Below are 20,984 nucleotides of genomic sequence, written 5' to 3'. Positions count from 1 at the left end.
GGAGGCGGGCGGGGGCCGGGGGCGGGCGCAGGCCCCTCCCCCGTCACTTCCTGCCGGGCTGCGGGCGCCGGAGCGGCTCTTCAGCGTTTGCGCCCGTGGCCGCCGCGTCTGGCTCGGCTCCCCCTTCCTCTGACCCCCTACCCCTGGCCCGGCGGCGCCCGCCTCCTCAGCGGCCACTCCGCCTCTTCCCTCCGCCGTTCCCTTCCTCCTCTCCCTTCTTCCTTCCTCCTTCCCCTCTTCGCCGCCCCCGCCGTCGCCGCCCAGGACCGCCGGCCGGGGGACGAGCTCGGGGCAGCAGCCAGGTGAGGCGACCGGGCCGGGCCCGGCCTGGCGGGGCCCGCGCGGGCGCCGCGGCCGCGGGGAGGGGGGCGGCGGGTGGGGCCTAGGCCTCGGCGGGCCCGCGCGCCTGGCCGCCTTCCCCGGGCCTCTGTCCCGCCCGCGGGGCCTTCCCGGAGGAGGCGGGTCCTCCCGCGCCCCCCGCCTCTGGGCGCCCCGCGGCCTGGACCCCGGGAACTTCAGCTCCTCCACCCCTTGCTGGGGCCGGAAACAGGTGCCACGGCGCCTTTCCCAATTCCTCCTCGTGCGGGGGGGGGGGGTGGTGGTGCCGAAGTTATGCCTGGGGCGGTGGGTGGCGTGGGGGTCCCTGCTGCGAGTCCCTTATATCCGGAGCGTCTATATCGCAGCCACATCTGGAGCGTAGTGGTTACGAACACAGCCCAGGTGTCCAGCACGGGTACAAATCCCCGCACTACTCCCTTAAGCGAGTCACTTAAACTCTTTGTGTCTTGGTGGAAAAAAAAGGGGGGGCTAATGCGGTTCCTGCCTCTTCAGGCTGTTAAGGTTCCGTGAAATGGGGCGTGTGAAGCGCTTATCAGAGTGCCAAACCCACAGCGTGTCCCAATAAACCGTCTGCATAATTTATTAGCGTGATATTAAGGTATAACTTAGTGGGTCAAGTGGGATAGAAGTTGACCTACCTACCCGTTTGGGTTTTCTTTGAGACAGAAATGCGTAGCTCACCCACCGCCAGCGCCGGGCTTTGTTTTGGGTTGTTAACATCTGAAAGGGGCGTCCGTTTCATTGGGACGCTCTGGAAGTGGGCAGTCTGTAAAAGATGCTCTTATTTCCATCTCCTGCGCTGAGCCAGCTACAGGATTTTCACCAGCTCCCTCCGTGTGAGCAACCTGTCCTTTTTTTTTTTTTTCCTTCCCCTGCCATCATCCGGCTTCTTGTTGTCATTTCATTTCTGGGAAAGTTGCTGGCAGAAGCTTTCCTTGAGTTCAGCAGACCTTTCTGGAGCACTTGCTCGGTGTCAGGCTCTGGAGGGGCGGTGTATGAATCTGGCAAAAAATATGTCTGTCCTTTTTGCGTTACATCTCTAACTTCTAACTTTTTTTCACTGCAGCTTTGCTTTTATTCCCTCCGTCCCTGTTGGCCGAGTTTCCTTTTAAGCCCTTGCCCCACCTCCGTGTTGCAGTCTTGCTTATGTGGAAGTTTTCTTCTCTTCCGGCGAAGATGTGTGCTTCAGTCTGTTCTGCCTCTGTTCTCTGGCTGTGGGGACGTTTTTAAGGTCACTTTCCCTTCTGCTCGTAGCTTTAATTGTTTAGAGGGTGGTGGAAAGAGAGTTAATCCGGGTTTTTGATTGATCTTGGCCTTTCAGGAATCAGTGTGCTTACCAAATATAAATTAGGTTGCTGCTTGTTGAAGTAAAAACTAAAAATACAGTTGGATTGTAGAGGGAGCAGTTTCCGTTCTCCTGGTGACAGGTGGGATTTTTAAAACAGCAACTTTATTTAAAGATACTGAGTTAATTTTTTACTTAGTTGTATGTGTGTACCTTTCCTTAAGGAAATGCAACTCATGGGGGACCAGATTTACAAAAAATTTGTGTGTGTGTGTGTGTTCAACTGAATGATCCTCATGGGGGACCAGATTTACAAAAAATTAGTGTGTGTGTGTGTGTGTTTGTTCAACTGAATGATCCTCCTGTATGGGAGAGTTGTTTCAGGTAGTAAATTTCTTTACTGAATTTAAAGCTGTTTCGATTTACACCTGTTTCTCAGTAACGTGTAATGTGAAGTGGACTCTCTGTTTTTGACATTTTCCTATAATTTTCTGACAGTCTTACCGTCATTTCTAGTTGAAAATCTTTGTTTGGCTGACTCTTCACAAACGCCTAAGAAATAGCTGTACAACACGCATGTCTTCTGCCACACCGAAAATTGTAGTGTTGGGGAAATGATGTTTTAATATTGCAGTCGATAACTTAAAAAAAAAACCTTTATTACGGAAAACATGGAAAAATTGGATAACTGTAGAGAAGCCCCATGTATTGGTCACTTAACTTTGACAATAATTAACTTGTAGCCAAGGTCATCTTGTTTCATGAGGTACTTCCTACCCGAAACTGGGTTATTTTGAAACAAATCGTAAACATCATATAATTTTACAAGGTTATCTCAGACTGTTAATAGGTCCCACATTTACTTTTAGTGGAATCATAGTTCTCATTTTGTTTATTGGTCTTCTCATCTCTGTTTACACATGATTATTCTACAGCAGAAAAAAAAATGAGCTGCCGCATTAGCTCTTGGTTCAGTGCTTATCCCACTCAGTCATGTCCAGAATATTGCCTTGCTTTTTTTGTGTACAAAAGCAACAGTTCTTGAGCTGTTAGTGGCTATAACCGAAAAGGAATCAGAAATACAGATGTCCCTAAACCTGTTTTGGTGGAGACCTACCTGTTAAACCACTTAAAATGGAGAATAACTGTGTGTCAAAGTTAAACTCCAGTTAATAGTTCTTAATGAAACTTCCAAAGTTTATGTAAATATGCTGCTATCACGTTAGGTTAAGAATTAAGTAAAGGGTATTTGATTTCAAAACTCTGTTGTAGAATTATGTTTAGTAAGTATGAATGAATTTCAGAGCCTAGATGCTCATGTTTTTCTTTCTTGTCTGAAAATAGATTTCTGCTAGAGTTGAAGTTGAGAGGAGTATTACATTTGTCACTGTTACTTAATTTTCAGATTGTTGGTCATGGACTGTTTACATCTTTTCGACAACTGTAATTTGCTTTTAGATTATTGTAATTTCAATTGTAGGTAGGGTTACTTTTGTGCTTGATCAGGTGTAGTGAAAACGTATGTTGTGTTTTACTTACTACAATCTGGGAGTTGGAGAGGGATGTGCATACCTCTTAAAATTAGAAAAAAAAAATCTGGTATCTAAGAAAGACCACAAAATGTGCTTTATTTAAAAAAATGCTTGTGCTTCCCAGGAGGCTTAAAGTCAAACTTTTTTAAGTTTTTGGAATTGTTACAATAAATACAGTTTGTTCAGACTAAATTGCTCTCTTTTAAGATCCAGCCAGAAAACCCATTTATATACAGATTATTTTAAGTTTAGAAATGAGTATGACTCATAGAACTTTCCCCCCTCGTTTCTGAAGTCTTATCCATTAACATTATTCTGAGTGTAATCGTTAAACGGTGGCCTATACTGTGCTGTTTCATCCAGTCTCCCCTCAGTAAGACAATGAAGATACTTAATATAGGAAGCACAGAGTGGCTCTCAGCTTGCAGGGCAACTTTCTCTCTTTTGCCCTTTTACTGGATGGAATGAAAGTGAAATTCACCAGCATAAAAATGAAACTTTCATGAAAAAGGCATCTTTTTGTTGGATGTCATAAGTCAATTCCAGAGACCTTGTTTTTATGAGCCTCCACACTGGATTGTCTTACTGGCTGTCATATTTAGTGGCACAGAAGTGCTCAGTTTGGGGAAATGTAAATTCTTCCCCCTCAAATGAGAGCTTTTGAGGTTGCTTTCTTTCTTTTTTTTTTTTTTTTTTAAGATTTTATTTATTTATTTGACAGAGAGAGATCACAAGTAGATGGAGAGGCAGGCAGAGAGAGAGAGAGAGGGAAGCAGGCTCCCTGCTGAGCAGAGAGCCCGATGCGGGCCTCGATCCCAGGACCCTGAGATCATGACCTGAGCCGAAGGCAGCGGCCCAACCCACTGAGCCACCCAGGCGCCCGAGGTTGCTTTCTTTCTCTCAGAATGGGATTCTGGAGCGTTCAGAAATGTTTAGAGAATTTTTTTTTTTTTAAGATTTTATTTATTTATTTGACAGACAGAGATCACAAGCAGGCAGAGAGGCAGGCAGAGAGAGAGAAGAGGAAGCGGGCTCCCCGTGGAGCAGAAAGCCCAATGTAGAGCTCCATGTGGAGCTCCATCCCAGGACTCTGGGATCATGACCTGAGCCAAAGGCAGAGGCTTTAACCCACTGAGCCACCCAGGTGCCCCTAGAGAATTTTATGACAGATTTGTGTTTCACACTATACCTTTTGGTTCACTCTAAACCTGTAACAGGTTGTTTTAAATTGAAACTTTTGGTGACTGAGACCTTTGTAGCTAACATGCTTCTGGTATAATTTTCACTGAGCTTTTCCTTAAATAAAATTTTATTAAAATCAAGATTAAGCATTTATGCCGTTCCTTAAAGTATAATTTACGAGTTAGAGATTGAACTAGAAGACATGTTGTTTGCTATCCTTATTTTTCTCTGACATTTTATTATGAAAATTTTCAAACATATAACAAAGTTTAAAGAATTTAACAATATGCCTCTTTACCACCTGCTTTCTGCCATTGACATTTGACTTTGTTTTATCACGTCTGTTCCATTTGTCTGTCTCTTTGAATTCATTAATCCATTTTATTTTTCAGTACGTTTCAAAATAGATTGCAGCATCAGCACACTAAATACTTGAGCATACATAGCCACCACAGTGAATTTTAAATTGAGGCAGCTCTGTAAGGTGTTCCTAGACCTTTAAAAGCCAAGGGCTTTGTGGATTTTTGTTTCCAATTTTGCTTTGACTCCAGAACTTTTTGCTTTTTTGAAGAAATGTTTAATGAATTTTTGGAACAGGGTGTGCTTATGTATAAATCAGGTATTACAAAGCTCGAATAATGTTGGCCAAATCCTTTGTTCTCACCTACTAAGGAGATAATAGGATTACAAATCTATAGCTATGTTGATCTTAACAAATACTACTGGATGGTTGGCTTGGAGATCTGTTTTGCTGACAGTTAAATGCTCTGAACTAGAAAACCTTACCAAAGAAAATTGTTACTTAAAAAAATGATAAAATGAGGAAATTACTGCAAAGAGCTTAATTTTTTAAATATGTACATTCCCAAAGTAGTGAATAAGGTTGATGTAAAAGCAATTTATATTCTCTAGATAAGAGGAAGTCGAAACAAATTCTCTGCAGACGTAATTTATATTTTCTGGAATGTTCATTTATTTGTTAAAGGAGTATTTTCAGGGGACTCCTTCAAAGTATATTTACTGAAAGCAAAAGTAGGAAAATCTATCCAAGAAAGTATTTGCTTTCGATTAAAAATTAGTCTTATGAATATTAAATTTGTAGCCCATCTGCTTCTGTTTAATCTGGAATCTAATATAGAGGGAAAGTGTGATGACTTTGTGAGTTTATAATAGTAATGAAGCAAACCAGGCTATTTTATTATAATATGATACAGAGGTCATAACTGTTCTGAAGATTTTTGTTGTGTCTACCAGACTACAAACTCTAAAAAAAATTTAATTGTCCTGGGGTCTTTGCCTAAATGGAAACTGTTCATTAGATTGTCTCTGTAGTTAAAGCTTTGGAACTGGTTGCCCAGTGAGTGGGTTGATTTTTAGCATGTTCTCTGTTCCCATTTAAAATGTTTTTTACAAGTGGTGTGTAGCTATAAGTTTATATTTATAGATGTTTATGTGGCTGAGGATAGGATTAGTAAATTTGCTGGATAATAATACTTGCTACTATTTATTGAGCTCTTAACATGTGCTAGGTAGGTTAGGATTACAGGGTGAGGGTTACTTGATGCAGGAAAGGAATCTGAAGGGTCAGATTGAATTTATCTAATGATGTAAAAGCTGCTGTTCAGTGAGCTCTTCCTTGGTGCTAAGAGTTGAAGTAGATGCTTTATGTTGTGTTTCTGATACTGGAAAACGTCTCTGTAGATGACAGTTCATAGTGGCCGTGGATACTGAGGCGTGTCTGGGAGACCAGGTAACTGGAGTGGGGTCCTGAGCTCTTTCCACTGAACCATACTTCGTCTCTAATTATGCTTGGATGCTTTTTGTCTAGGGCATTTTTTTCTGTGTGTCACCAGTGCTTCATCTTAGCTAGGATAATTTTTTGTTTACTAGAACTTCAGACCAATTTGAAAAAAAGTGTCTATTTCAGTAATACTCAGTTTTTAAAATGAACTCTACTCATCATTCCCTTGAAATAGACTTAACAGTGTACTTTTGTTGTGATTGCTACAGCCACATTAAAACTTGTAGGTTGATTCAAAGGTTTTTTTTGGGGGGGGGGACTATTTAGAAGTAAATGGGGAGGAGGATACTTCATTAACCTGTGTGTTGTAGGAGGCTCTCCCCTAAATTATTGCTATAATTCTTCATGAAGTTTGTTAAAAATGATTTATGAACTATATACAAGGTTGTTAAGAAAATTAGTTTCTTCAGAATTTTAATATTCCACTGTTGGATATGCATTCACTAAACTTCCAATTAACTTTATAGGACTCCGTGGTTGTTGCCCTCTTTGCCTCCCAGCTGTGTCTGACATCCGTTTGCTGGCCGGTGATATTGGAAATATTTCACGTAACTTTCTGTTTGGTATTAAACTGCCTCCTGAACATTTTCTTTTTTGCTTTCTTTGAATCAGTGCTCACCTGAATAGGAAACCTCTTTGGTTCTCCACCCAGACAGCAGTGCTCTCTTTTTTTTTTTTTTTTTTTTTTTTAAGACCCTCTGGCCTCTTTTTTTTTTTTTTTTTAATTTATTTGACAGAGAGAGATCACAAGCAGACGGAGAGGCAGGCAGAGAGAGAGGGAAGCAGGCTTCTTGCTGAGCAGAGAGCCCGATGTGGGACTCGATCCCAGGACCCTGAGATCATGACCTGAGCCGAAGGCAGTGGCTTAACCCACTGAGCCACCCAGGCGCCCAGCAGTCCTCTCTTAATGGCTAGTTTTAAAAGGCTAGATCAGTGGGGGCACCTGGGTGGTTCATTCATTAAGTGTCTGACTTCGGCTCAGGTCATGATCCCAGGGTCCTGGGATCGAGCCCCATGTCGAGCTCCCTGCTCTGCCGGAAGCCTGCTTCTCCCTCTCCCACTCCTCCTGCTCGTGTTCCCTCTCCGGCTGTCTCTCTCTGTCAAATACATAAAAATCTTTAAAAAATAAAAATTAAAAAAAAAACAACAAACAAATAAAAGGGGTGCCTGGGTGGCTCAATTGGTTGAGCGACTGCCTTCAGTTCAGGCCATGATCCTGGAGTCCTGGGATCAAATCCTGCATCAGGCTCTTTGCTTGGCGGGGGATCTGCTTCTCCCTCTGACCTTCCCCCTCTTGTGCTCATGAGCGCGCGCTCTCTCTCTCTCAAATAAATGAATAAAATTGATATTCATATCATTTATTCATTTATTCATGAATAAAATCTAAAAAAAAAAAAAACCCAAAAGAAATAAATAAAAGGCTAGATCAGTGAAATTAAACCTGCCCATTGGATTTGGGGTTTTCATGAGATGGTGTGTAAGTTTCCATTCTGTGTTTTAACCTTAATGGAGGTGACTGTGTAGTCTGTAATGACATACATACATACATTTCATTAACCATGAAAAGGTGTCGGAAATATGTCTTTTCTGGGGATGAAGTGAGCACATTCTGCTTCTTATATTGTCTATATTGGCTGCCCTCAGGCACGAGCTTTTTGATCTAACCAGATCTTGGCTGATTCTCTCACAGTTTTACTTTTTGAAGTCCATACTTTCTATAGATTAAAATTAACTGAGGCATGAATTTTCTAGTGTTGCAGATTCCACCCTGATACAAACAGGGCCATTGTCTGCTGATGCCATTGTGATTTTGTACAAAATGCTAGGCAGTCCTTCCTCTGTCAGAAAGAAGATAATTTATATGTAATGATAAGTCTGATTATGCCTGCAGGCTTATGTTCTTTGTTGTACAATTTAACCAACCTGCTCATTGAAGCTCTTTGACCCTTCACCTAGATGACAGTCAAATAGAATTAGGTAAATAAATTCCCTTTTTGTTTGTAGTTAGTGAACCTTTACAGTCTGGAACATTTTTTTTTTAATTAAAGATTTTATTTATTTATTTGACAGACAGAGATCACAAGTAGGCAGAGAGGCAGAGAGAGAGAGAGGAGGAAGCAGGCTCCCTGCTGAGCAGAGAGCCCGATGTGGAGCTCCATCCCAGGACTCTGGGGTCATGACCTGAGCCAAAGGCAGAGGCTTTAACCCACTGAGCCACCCAGGCGCCCCTACAGTCTGGAACATTTAGAGCATAACTACTGCTGGGTACTGATTTCCCTATTAACAGAATTTACCTGTTTAAGCACCAAACATAAAAAAAGAATGAAGTTGGGGCGCCTGGGTGGCTCAGTGGGTTAAGCTGCTGCCGTCGGCTCAGGTCATGATCCCAGGTCCTGGGTTCGAGCCCCACATCGGGCTTTCTGCTCAGCGGGGAGCCTGCTTCCTCCTCTCTCTCTGCCTGCCTCTCTGCCTACTTGTGATTTCTCTCTGTCAAATAAATAAATAAAATCTTTAAAAAAAAAAAAAAAAGAATGAAGTAAACATTTTTTTGGATAAAGTTCTTCCTAATTTTGCTGTTTTTTCTTTCTTAAATAGTGTGTTTTGGACATGATTTATGTAATTTTATAAAACCAGTTATAGTATACCCTAAGAAAGTGACGTCTAACAGCTAACTTTGATATGAAATACTCAGCTTTGCAAGCATTTCACCTGTATTACCAGCTAATCCATTCAAGCAGTACAGTTAATATTTTATTAATCGTATGAAACTGGTGGCAGTGACTCCATTTAATACAATAAAAGGTTGAAGCCTCTTAACATATTAAATAAAGCATTTATTATTCAGCTCAGCACCAGAGTTGGACCCAAACTAAGATCTCCAGCCAAGGCTTTTCTCCACCATAACCAAACAGCCCCATGCTAGCTGGTTTGCCCTTATCCTAAATCAGCATTTTGCAGCCAAGGGGTCTTTCTCTTCTTATGTGTCTTTAGTTATGAGGGGATGTATATTATAAATGATTTGTTACTGTGAGTTAAAATGCCACTGTGAATTATTTACTTAAATTTGTGTTAGGTTCAAGGTTATTCTTGTAGTAGCGTGAATTCCGCAAGGACAGGGACTGTATCTTACTTGTGCACTGCATTCTCCCTAGTGTCTAAAATACTGCCTGCAAGTAGTAGGTTCAGAAATTATTTGTTGAATGACTACAGCAATGAATGTAATTCATCTTTTTCATTCTAGTATGTTTTCTTGAGTGGGAAAGTAAGGGAGTTAGGCTTAACCCCCAGTATGTCTTTACCACTGCTTGGAGAAAGTAAGTGCTATGTAGCTACACTGGTAATAATCATGATGGCTTTAGATTATCATTTGAAAATGGTTGGGGGGTTTCAGAAACTGCGGGGTCACGGGAGTGTGAATGTGTATATGAGTGTCAGCTATCCTTGTTTTGTGTGAAGATGTCTAAAATCCAGGTGGTTACAAGCTGCTGTATTTCTCCCCTCTCCTCCTTTTTCCTTTGCTGTAAAGTTGTTGGTGGTTGTTTCTTACTGTTGTCATTGTCTGACTTGAGCAGCTCCCTTTTTCCATTCTTATTTATTTATTTATTATATTATAATTTTTTAAGCCTCTGGGTTGGGCTAAAAAAACATAGATACCCAAACCTTCTGTAATTGTTCAGCACAGAGGGACTTAAATTGACAGAAGCCCCCAAGAGTCGAAGGCATGAGCTGCCCTGGATGGTCTTAGAAATGTCTCTGGGCTGCTCAGAGGCCTTTTCCAGTTTCCATTCATGCTAGTCTTGTGAGTGGGTGAGATTACGGAGCAACAGACTTCTAGACTGGGAAGTTATTAGTATACTGTTTACAAGGAGGACTTGAGTTCAAAATACCGTAAAGCAAATTAGAGTTTATTGTTTTATTTCTGAAATTGTTTGGACAGCGAACAGCTACTTTTACCTTCTAAATCACAGTAACAGTGAGAAATTGAAATAAGTGAAATTATGTTGTTAAAAATGCAAAAGGCATCTCAAGGTAACGAATCGTCTTTGTTATTACTGACTACAGTGACTACAGTTAACCTGTGAGCAACGTGGGTTTGAATTGCATGTATCCATTTATATGCGGACTTCTTTTATAAATACAGTCAGTATTGTATATGTATTTTCTCTTTGTGATTTTTGTTAATATTTTCTTTTCTCTAGTTTTATTGAAAGAGTATTGTATGTAATACATATAACGTAAAATGTGTGTTAATCGACTGTTTATGTTATTGATGAGGCTTCCCGTTGCCAGCTAGGCTATAGGTGATGAAGTCTTTGGGGAGTGAAAAGTTATACATGGATTTTTGACCGTGTGGGGTTGGGGGGTTAGCACCTCTAACCCCTGCATTGTTCAAGGATCACCCGTACTACCCTTTGAAAAGGAAGATAACTCTAGATAAATCAGATCTGAGAGTTTGAGAATTAAACTCTAATGTCGCCTGAAATCCAGTTCGAAAGAATGATTATGGTTTGGATTTACTAGAGGTAATGTGCTTTTTGTATTTCGTAATTTAATATAAGAATGTTTGTGTATAAAGTACATTTTTATACTATAAATTTTATAAATATAAATATAAATATAAATGTAAATTTTATACTGTGTAAATTTTCCCATGCAGTTGTATTTGCATGACCAAGTATATGGTAAGGACATTTATGAATAAAATATTTAACTGGTAGTTAAATGAGGGAAAAACCATGTAAGTTTAAAAACCACTTGTGTGATCAACCGTGTATGATGCCCAGTTTCTTTCTTTAAAATTAGTTTCAGGGTATTCATCTCTCTTTTGTGGCCATATCTCCACAAGTACTCTACCCAGTTCCCAGGCATTTGTGTCTTACATGGATCCTACAGTGTGCTGCTTCAAGCCATGACAGCGTGTTTTCAGAAACCTCCCTACTTGTAAAGCTTAGGTTTCCCCAAAACTGGAGCAGTATATATCTTCATTGTCAGGAATTATCTACTCTAGTAAATTATTGTTTCTTATTTTCTAGGAGTTTCCTAACCACATAACCTCTCAGAACTGAACCAAAACAGCATTATTCCTGGAGCACTTCTTTTTAAGGTACACATAATTTGGCTCTGTAATTTCAGACCTGTTCATAATCTGTGATATTTTTGAATTCTTGAATGACTTGTATGGAAAATGACTTTTACTTCTGGCTGGAATGTTAGAGAACTAGAAGAAATTGTATGCAGTCTGAATTTCTTTTTACTCTTGAGATTTAATTAGAAAGTAAATGCAGGGAAGGAAGGTTGTTGGCAAGAATGTAAAACCCTTTAGCCAGCACTGCCGTGTACTTGAAATGTCGAGACGTGAAAATTGGCCACTAGAGTTGTCATTAGACATAACTTCGTTGGTAAGTATCTTGCTCACAGCAGCTTTTGTAGGTTGCCTTTGATTTCTCAGATTGTTTATGTGAAACTTGGTTTTCAAGCTTGTGGAAATAATCCAACATTGTTTTCTGTCATGAGATAGGGTTATGAATCAGTTCCATTTACTGCTGGCTGCTTGTGATCATCTAGACCAAAAGTTTTTTAAGAGTTGAGGGTTTTGCAGTTTTACACAAGGCACTGCAGAATACACTGCATCTGCCAGTACTGCCTTGTGTCTTAGTACATCCCCTCTGAGAGCTGAAAGCACAGCACCGTACCATCTCGGAGGTAGTGAGTAGTGGACAGCTCAAACCCAACTTTCTTTGGGAATGAGGAAACTGAAGCATAAGGAATCAGAGAAGTTGTACGAGCCTCAATGAATGGGTTTACACTAGGTTCATTTAGTGCTTTTCTTTTCAGAGGACTAAACTGTTACCATACCATGCCTCGGGGTTTCTTCACTGTTTTAGCTCTGCGACTGCTACAGCTGAGCTTTGCCTTACAGCCTTTTACAGAGTGTTCTGGGGAGACTGAGGCACCAGGCAGTGGACTGCCAAGAATTGAATGGATAATTGCTGTCTGGTTTGGGAGTAGAACTAAAAGCCACAACTCAGAAGTTTGATCTGATTTAACATTGTTGGATGCTACTTAGCAGCAAGGCTGGTTTCTTAGAAACTGGGTCTTGGCTCTAGTCTGTTTTGCATGAAGATGATGGTAAATGCAGTTGTGTTTCTAGGTTGATGGCACATGGCTACAGACTACAATTTCCCTTTTCTGGAAAGAGACGCCAGTTAACTGTTACGTTGAACTAAGCCCCTTCTTATTTAAGAATCGGTTACACAGTGCTGCTATGAATAGTCACTCATTTTAGTTGGTTTAAGATATTTCTCTGTGTTTTTATAAGTTTAGATTTTAAAAACACTTCCATGTTTGCAAAAAATAATACGTGTTTTACTTTAGTTATTTTTAAGATTTCCTCCTAGGGAATGGAAGAAGAGAGCTTGGTAAGGTTGCAATGCTAGAAAAGAAAGTAAGGTTTGCAGCTCATTAGGCTGCAGAGGTGAAGTTTTTTTCACTTTAGTGTACAGTTTGGTATGGTGGTTTTTCCAGGATGAACAATTAATAATGAATTCTCTTTTAGGAAGTGTTTCTCTAAATGGACCACCCAGTGGTTCCATTTGTGTGGAAAGAAAATCTTCCATTGCCCACTTGGCACCGAGCCAAGTGTGAGACAGGGGCCACATTGAGTCACTTGGATGCAAAGATCTCAAGCAGCTTGGGTTGTTTCCAGGCATTATTTTTGGATGATTTTATTGTCTTACAAGTGATTGTGCCTCCTCAGGGCTACTTGTCCTGTCTTTCTTTTGAACACCAAGTACATAGTGGTCTTTTTGTTTTGCTTTTCTCTCCGTCTTAAGAAGTTTGACCAGATTTCTTTTTAAAAAACCTTTTTTATTTTTGGGTAATTTTATGTATGGGCTTGCTGTTGGATATTATTTGCTTGACATTGCCATTGTTATTTGGAAATGGTTATGTAGGAGTATAGTGATTGCCATGTTTCTCTATTTGTGGCTGCCCCGTTTGCGGGTGTTTAGATAATGTTTGGAGTCAATGAATTGTTGTTCTGGGGATCAGAGCCAGGATGATGGGTGCTGGGCGGGGGTGAAGGTAGGGAGGTGTGGTGGTGATTGTGGGCGCAGGGTGAGTTTGATTGTAGAAGACATAAAACCACATTGCAACCAGAAAGATATGTCCAAAAAGGGTCTTAGAAATAACTGTTGAATGTAAAGGAATGATGTGGGCATTTTAGGTGTATTCCAAGGCTATTATAGGAAATGTGGTTTATTCCTTAGCTTTTTTATTGTTGGTGACAAAGTTTCTCTGAGAGTGGAGCCTCTTGAAACCTAGAGAACAGATTAATAGCTTTACATTTGGTTGCTTACAGATCTCTTTTTGTGTCTTTGAGGAGAAGTTTAACAAACAGATTTTTTCTAGCACTTGAGAATGTATAATATGCCATATGAGGTTTCACATGAAGTAGCTGCTTTTATTTTTTTATTTTTTTTTTTTAAAGATTTTATTTATTTATTTGAGAGAGAGACAGTGAGAGAGAGCATGAGCGAGGAGAAGGTCAGAGGGAGAAGCAGACTCCCCGTGGAGCTGGGAGCCCGATGCGGGACTCAATCCCGGGACTCCGGGATCATGACCTGAGCCGAAGGCAGTCGTCCAACCAACTGAGCCACCCAGGCGTCCTGAAGTAGATGCTTAATAAATTTTTGTTGAATGTTGAATGAATATACTGTCCTGAAATTGCTGTTCATACAGCTGATGCTTTATCCTGGCAAGGAACTAGAGTGCTCTTGTGTCTGTGTACCCATGCTACATAAGATTTGATGAAGGACAATGTTTGTGGCTATCTTAGCTTGTCCAGAATTGGGGTGACTTCTTTTCTCCTTTTTTTCTCTTTTCTTTTCTTTCTTTCTTTCTTTCTAACATATCATCACTTACTGCAAAGGGGAATGATGTGTTGAACACAAAAGTATAGCTACTTTATTATAAGTCATGTATTACTCTAGTTACAAATTAGATACTAAAAATGATGTTTTTCCATAATTGCTGAAGTAGTTGTTTCATATTACAGAGATTTAACATGTTAGCTGAAAGTGAATAAGACTAAGCACTCTTGCAGATAGTTCTGTAAACTATTTCTAGAAGAATCTATCTTTTTGTTTATTAAACAGATCACTCAAATGGGGTACTCAGTATGCCCTAGTCTTGGTAGATCACCGCCGAGTGAGAAACTTGCATTTGTGTCTCATCACTTTTGCGGATTATCTTTTCTGGAGAGAGAGGGAGACAGCAAGCCCTCTCAAGAGTGGGGAGAGGGAGAGAGCATCCCAACCAGGCTCCATGTCCGGTGCGGAGCCCACGTGGGGCTTGATCTCACGACCCTGAGATTATGACCTGAGCCAAAATCAAGAGTTAGACACTTAGTTGACCAAGCAACCCAGACACGCCTGTGCCTGATCATTTTTTAACACATTATGTATAATTTTTAAAAATGCTTCGGGGTGCCTGGGTGGCTCATTTAGCTAAGCATTCGACTCGATCTCAGCTCAGGTCTTGAACTCAGGGTCATGAGTTTGAGTCCCACACTGGGCTCCATGCTAGGCATAGAAAATACCTTAAAAAAAGTGCTTTTGTAGAATTCATGTGTCCATATTCCCCTTCCCACAACTCATTAAAAAGTATGTGACGCTTGTGAAACAGAAGCTGCTAGCCAAAGTGAGACTGTTTTTATGAGAAGATTTTTGTGTCACCAAGCCAAACTTGGGACTTGGAATTAGGAGTCTTTAAAAAGAAAAAAAAAGTGTATGTAAATATATATATATATATATACATACACACACACACACACACAAATATATATATATTTGTAACTCTGTCCTCTCACCTCTGTGTTCCAGTGCTTATATATGCTATGTAAATATGAGGATTTGAGAATAAGATGAACATGTTTTCCTAGGTCGGTTTCTAAAGCTCTAGAGATAAGAGAAACCAAAAGCCTCTCGACTGTGCTGGAGGCAGGAGGCAGGGAGATAGCAGCACAACACAGGCTTAACAGTTGAAGTTGTTTCCACTGCTAAGGAAAGCTGGTCTTTGTGTTTTCAGTTTTCCCCCTAATTTTACTGTGTGTAAAATACTGTTCATTTATAAGAAGACTGATAAATCATTTTAATCTCTTTGGAGTCCCTAACTTATCTGGTGGCAAGTAGTCCTTAAAGATAACCTCAGAAGAAAAGACACGTTTTCAGGTAAGGATTTAATCTTCAGGACAGGGTAGTACTGTTGACCAACAGGTGCTAAATTTGTACAGAAGTAGGATCTCCAGAATTCCCTGATTCCCCTGAATGTTGCTCTGCACTCTATAAATAGCAGTAGTGAGAAGCTTTATTTGTTATTCAAGTTATGTGGGTAAATAATATATTTTATCCCATTTATAACTATATTAACTGCCTGGCTTCTCTTTGGGAGAAGAGCATCTGTTTGGGTAAAATAATAGCCCCAGTTTTTTATAGCCTTTTGAAATAAAAAGGGGATTTTCTTTTCCTAAGAATATAAGCTACTTATTAGTGAGATCTTATTTTGTGGGTTTGTATATGTGTACTTGAAACAGCATCCGTAGCTCCTCTGTCCACAGGGAGCAGTAACTCCTGCCTCCCATCCTCTAGTTGGCAACAACCAAGTAATGTATCCAGAGCAGTCGTTGAAGAACTGAATTGTCCCCTCTGTAGAACCACTGCAGTAGCTTCTCTTTTCAGGCTTAAAGACACATGGGAGCACTCATGTGCTAATGGGTACTGTTTCTTGAATTTGGGTGTTGGTTATGGTGAGCATTAGCGATTTAAAGACCTGTACAGCCTTATTAGGGTTTTAGAAAATCTTTACTTGCAGTTTTGAACTAATTGTTTCAACTAGTTATACAGACATAACTCCAGGTGAACTGAAGGTAACATTTTTGGGGCAGTTTTAATTAAAGGCCATTTGTACCCTTTTCAGCTTCTGGAAAAATCTGTGTATTTATGTCTGTGACTGGAAATGCTGGCTGTGGGCCTGCTGTAGGCAGCATTAGCCAAAAAAAGATCTCTTTGAGCCCCACCCTTTCTAAATTTAGTTCATTCATTCAGTCTCATACTCTAAGAGCCACCCAGGGCAGGATTGGGTTGCTGCTTCAGGGATGCAGGTAGGCCCTGGGGGCAGACACTTTATTTTTGGCTTATTTTTTGACTTGCGACTAGTGGTTGGTGATGTGAAGTTGTGAGTACACTGTAAATGATTTTTTTTTTTTTTTGGTAGAAAAATGCCCTCAAGACAGAGTTTAAAAAGAGAGGGAGCGGGGAGTACAGGAGGTGTTGGGGGCCATTGAGAGAGAAATATTTCTATTTTGGCAGCTGAAGGACATCAGAACAATGAAACAAGGTCCTAGGTGATTTCTGGATGGTTCTGGGGTTGTTTCCTGATGTTGGCAACTTGTCCACCAGGGCAGTTACCTAGTCTTTAGTGGATCTCCTTTGTTCCTTTGTGTTGACTCCAGAAGTGAACAAGGAACAACTGCGGTGTGGGGGATTTTGCTGAATAAGGCGATGCTCTGTCTCTCTAGCCAAAGTCATCTTTGAGCTGAGGTGTTTGGGTTGTTGTTGTTTTTAGTTTTGCAGTGCTTTTTGCTCTCAGCAAGAGAAAGTGTGCCAGAACTCCCCAAGCAGCTGAATTGCTCTGGTCGTTCATCTCTTTCTAAAGGTCCAGCTTTAATTAAAAATTATTCCGAGACTTTTTCAAAAATTAAGTAACAGTTACTCTGTCATAGAACTTTTTTTTCTTTTAGGATTTTATTTATTTGACAGGGAGAGACACAGTGAGAGAGAGAACACAAGCAGGGGGATTGGGAGAGGGAAAAGCAGGCTTCCCGCTGAGCAGGGAGCCCGATGTGGGGTTCGATCCCAGGACCCTGGGATCATGACCTGAGCCGAAGGCAGGCGCTTAATGCCTTGGCCACCCAGGCGCCCCTTTCATAGAACTTCTGATTTGTTTGCTGGTTTCTGTTTTGGTTATCTTTCTCTACTCTTTATTGCTATTGGTTATTTTGGGGGTACTCTTGACTTGCTTAAACATTTTCAGCTTTTTGAAGGATGACCCTGAACATAAGCAGAATTGTCCTTATTTTTGACTTATGAAGAAATTTAGGTGTATTTAGAAATAATGCCTTTGGAACTTAGAAGATGAAGTAAACCGTCTCCTCTGCTCCCCGGGTTCCACTCCCCAGCCGCACCATTGAAAATACCAGTCAAATCTGTTCCTCTCTTCTTCATCTTCTCCACTTTGGCTTTTAATCATAAAAACACTGTAGAATGTTCTTTACTATTCAAATAATTTCTCAGGATCCTGCATGTTGATGTAGATGCAAATTTTGTTTGGGGCATGTAACTAAGGAGAGCATCTCAACAAACCTCATAGGAAAAAGATCTTTTACTGTCATAAGGAAAAAGAAACAACAAAAGTGAGAAATGTCTGTCTTTCTTCAGTCAGCCGAAAGGAAAGCTGTAAGGGTGCCAGTCTGAGCACATGGCCCTTTGGTGGAAGCAGTGGTGACATTCACCCATTAATGGTCTCAGGAATCCAGTGCGCTTTCAGCTTCTGATACTTTCGAGGCCAGCAATCTTTACTGTATCCCATGTAGTATGGAAAGCCTCTTCCTATTTTTTTAATTGGCCATTTTGAATATAGGCTGTAGTTTGTAATTCTTAATATTCAACCATGAATATCATTAAACTCTACTGATGCTCTTTTTAAAATAAATAATGCAGAACAGATGGGTATTGCAAGTCATTTAAAAGCAGTATCAGAAAATCACAAGGCCAGAGACCTCACTGTGTACCGAGAGGAAACCCACCTCTAATACATCAGCGGAGCTACAAGCTCAATGGGACTATTTTCATTCTTGAGTAGGTGATGCCAGTTTTGACTGAATAATGGCAATTACATATCTCCTCTATAATTTACCTTTTTATTTTCTTTCCCTTACAACTTTTAGGTAGAACTTTAGACTTCATAGCACTGAATTAACCTGCACTGAAAGCTGTTTACCTGCAGTTGTTCACTTTTGTTGAAAGTGACCATGTCTCAAGTTCAAGTGCAAGTTCAGAACCCATCTGCTGCTCTCTCAGGGAGCCAAATACTGAACAAGAACCAGTCTCTTCTCTCCCAGCCTTTGATGAGTATTCCTCCTACTGCTAGCTCTCTGCCCTCTGAAAATGCAGGTAGACCTATTCAAAACTCTGCTTTACCCTCTGCATCTCTTACACCCACCAGTGCAGCTGCAGGTAAGCGTATGAATCCAAGTGTCTTCTTTTTCAAATGTTTTCTTACCCTGTTTTTTGATCTGATAAGTAGATTGGAGATGTAGGGAGCTCTCACATTACCTTCACGAAGCAGAAGAAAATATTTACACCCATGCTGCTTTATTCCAGAGGTAAAACACTCGGTTGTATACTGGTTTGTCGGAGGCCTGAGTTGACAGATCATTTCAAAGTGTTAAGAAAGGGAATTGAAAACTGAACTATAAAACCTAGCTTATTATAAAGTGGTGGCCAGCAGAAAGGATTGAATAAATACCACTTTGGATTTGTATTGTTGTATGGAAAAATTCTGCTTTTTAAATTATTTCCCAGAACTGACCAAGAATTCTTGTATTTGTAAGCCCTTGTTTTAAATGTCTGTAAGATTATATCCCAAGCAAGGGAACAGCTATATTTACTGGAAAGCAAGAGAGTGCATTGGCATTTGTTAATTTTTATTTTGAACAAGTATGTTTAAGTTGTGATTTCAGAGGTAGTTCAGAAATCACAGTGAGGACCAATTAGAAATTGAACAAAGAAACACAGATTTTTGAAGAGGAAATAAGTTCAGAAGCATTTAAATCTGACTGTTAGGAAAATAAAGATGAACTAAATGTGCTCGTTGATGGGGCGTGTGGCTGGCTCAATCTGAAGAACATGCGACCCTTGATCTCGGGGTTGTAAGTTGGAGCCCCACATTGGGTGCAGAGATTAGTTTAGAAAAAAAAAAGTTTATAAATAAATGTGCTCATTGATGAGAAAAGACTTGAAACACCTGAAAAATAAATAATCCTGAAAACAATATTCAGCTTCCCAACCCTTCCCCAGAGTGGCAAAACCGATTAAAGGGGGTGCCAGCATGGGTGTCTCCATAGCAGAGTCACCTTCTAACAAATCCTTTCAGCCCCTTGTGTCTGACAATTTCCCTTGCATTTCCTCCTCCATTTCTCATTTCCTTTACTTTATAAATCTGTTCTTAGAGTGTTGGCTCTCCCCCTCTCAGCTGCATGGCGTCTCTCACCCTACCTCTGGGCTTCCTTGGACTGGCTCACCGGAGAGCCATCTTGACTTGTCATAATACCCAACAGGTTCAGTTTTCCCCAAATTTGCCGTTGGAGACCATCTTCAAAGGAAATGTCACAGACTGTTTCAGTCCTGTGGAATTTACTGTGTTTTCTTCTATTGTGTTCTTATAGCCACATCCTACTCACTTTGTAAAACTCCTGCCTGCCAAGGCCATTTTATTTTATTTAACTTGTGTAATTCTCAGAAGTAGATAAAGTCTGAGGGTGGCAGCCTCTGGAGATAAGACTAGGGGATGCCCCAGGAACGAGAAGGTAGCCGTGTGGAACATGACAGTCGTTGTCTGAGAATTGGCATTGGCACGTTGAGCTTCGTGCAATAACGGACAGGGTCCGGCTGACGGCTCTTGTGGTAACGAGCGTGTCTGGGCTCACAAGACCTCCGTGTTATTCCCGTGGTTGGTTATAATAACAGTGCTTCATCTGATTTCAAATCTTGCTTGCTGCCATGGTTCTCTCTCTTTGGAAGACACCCTCTCCTGGGGTCCCTGGCTTGGGCCGGTTCAGAGCAGACCCCAGCTATGCCTTTAGGCAGGCGGCCCAGCGCGGTTTGCAGCTGAGTGTCGCTGCTGCCCTGCCTCCTTAGACCGTTGTGTTCCCTCTTCTGATCCCCGGGAGAGCAGCAGTATTGTACACTGCTAGTTGACTTTATTGCTCTGACGTTATTTTTCAGTTCCTTCTAGCATGGCACACCCCAAAGAGAAAACCCCAATGTGTCTTGTGAATGAGTTAGCCCGTTTCAACAAGATTCAGCCTGAGTATAAGCTTTTGCGTGAGCAAGGTCCAGCTCACTGTAAGGTAAATATTGTCCATACTGCTTGTGCATTTATAACCCACCAGGAATGTTTTCTGTCTTTATGTTGCTCCGAGTGGTGCTGTGATTCAGAATACGTACTTTCCAACCACTGAGGCTGTCTTCCAGAGATGCAAAAGTCTAGATTTTTGGCAAGTCACTTCTCTTCATCCTTGCTGAATGGGTCAAAGGAAAGACATGCTTCTTTTTGGGATGTATGGCTTTTAAAATTCCAGTTAGTGTGTGGTTGTGTTTAGAACTCTGAATAGAGACAATTCCCAAGCACCTGTGAATGATTTCCTGTGAATTTTCCAGGCTCTAGGCCTCCTGGCTATCGCCTGCCTCTGACTCCTTTCCGGCTTGTTTGCACGTGTTCCTTAGACCGGGCAGGGAGTGGAGGGAACAGGAAATCCATTCTGCCACTTGTTAGCAATCCAGGTAAAAGGTTTGAGGATGAGGGTTAGAAATTAGTCTCCGAGGGAGTCCTTTGGGTAGTCTCTGATTTCACTTATCCTTGCCTTTCCCCATACCTTAGAGAATGGAAGACTGACTGTAATTTAAATTTTTACTATTTTTTATTCAGGATCTCAGTCTTTGAAGCTTGTTTGATATCTCTGCTAATGTAAATCTTGGAATTTAAATGTGTGTATATCTGGCTTTAT

The 20,984-nt window shown here is 40.9% G+C and overlaps 1 protein-coding gene across 13 annotated transcripts in view; it reads left to right on the top strand.

Moving 5' to 3' along the window:
* The window catches only part of STAU1 (staufen double-stranded RNA binding protein 1), a 57,319-nt gene continuing 36,335 nt past the window's right edge, over positions 1-20,984 (top strand). For 2 of the 13 annotated variants that reach the window (XM_047746034.1, XM_047746032.1), the window contains exons 1-2: positions 17-302; positions 11,173-11,243. Coding sequence is in view for 7 of the 13 variants with exons in the window: in XM_047746029.1 (XP_047601985.1) it covers positions 18,228-18,432; positions 20,203-20,327 (330 nt within the window). In the remaining 6 variants the exon portion in view is untranslated. Of the gene's footprint in view, positions 303-11,172; positions 11,244-18,143; positions 18,433-20,202; positions 20,328-20,984 lie in introns of those variants that run through there. The other 11 variants (XM_047746029.1, XM_047746024.1, XM_047746026.1 and 8 more) reach the window with 11 other exon arrangements.

Source organism: Lutra lutra, chromosome 9, assembly GCF_902655055.1.
Source record: "Lutra lutra chromosome 9, mLutLut1.2, whole genome shotgun sequence".
Classification (NCBI taxonomy): Eukaryota; Metazoa; Chordata; class Mammalia; order Carnivora; family Mustelidae; genus Lutra; species Lutra lutra.
Note: the sequence above shows the minus strand (reverse complement) of the source record. Positions and strands in the feature narration are given on the sequence as shown.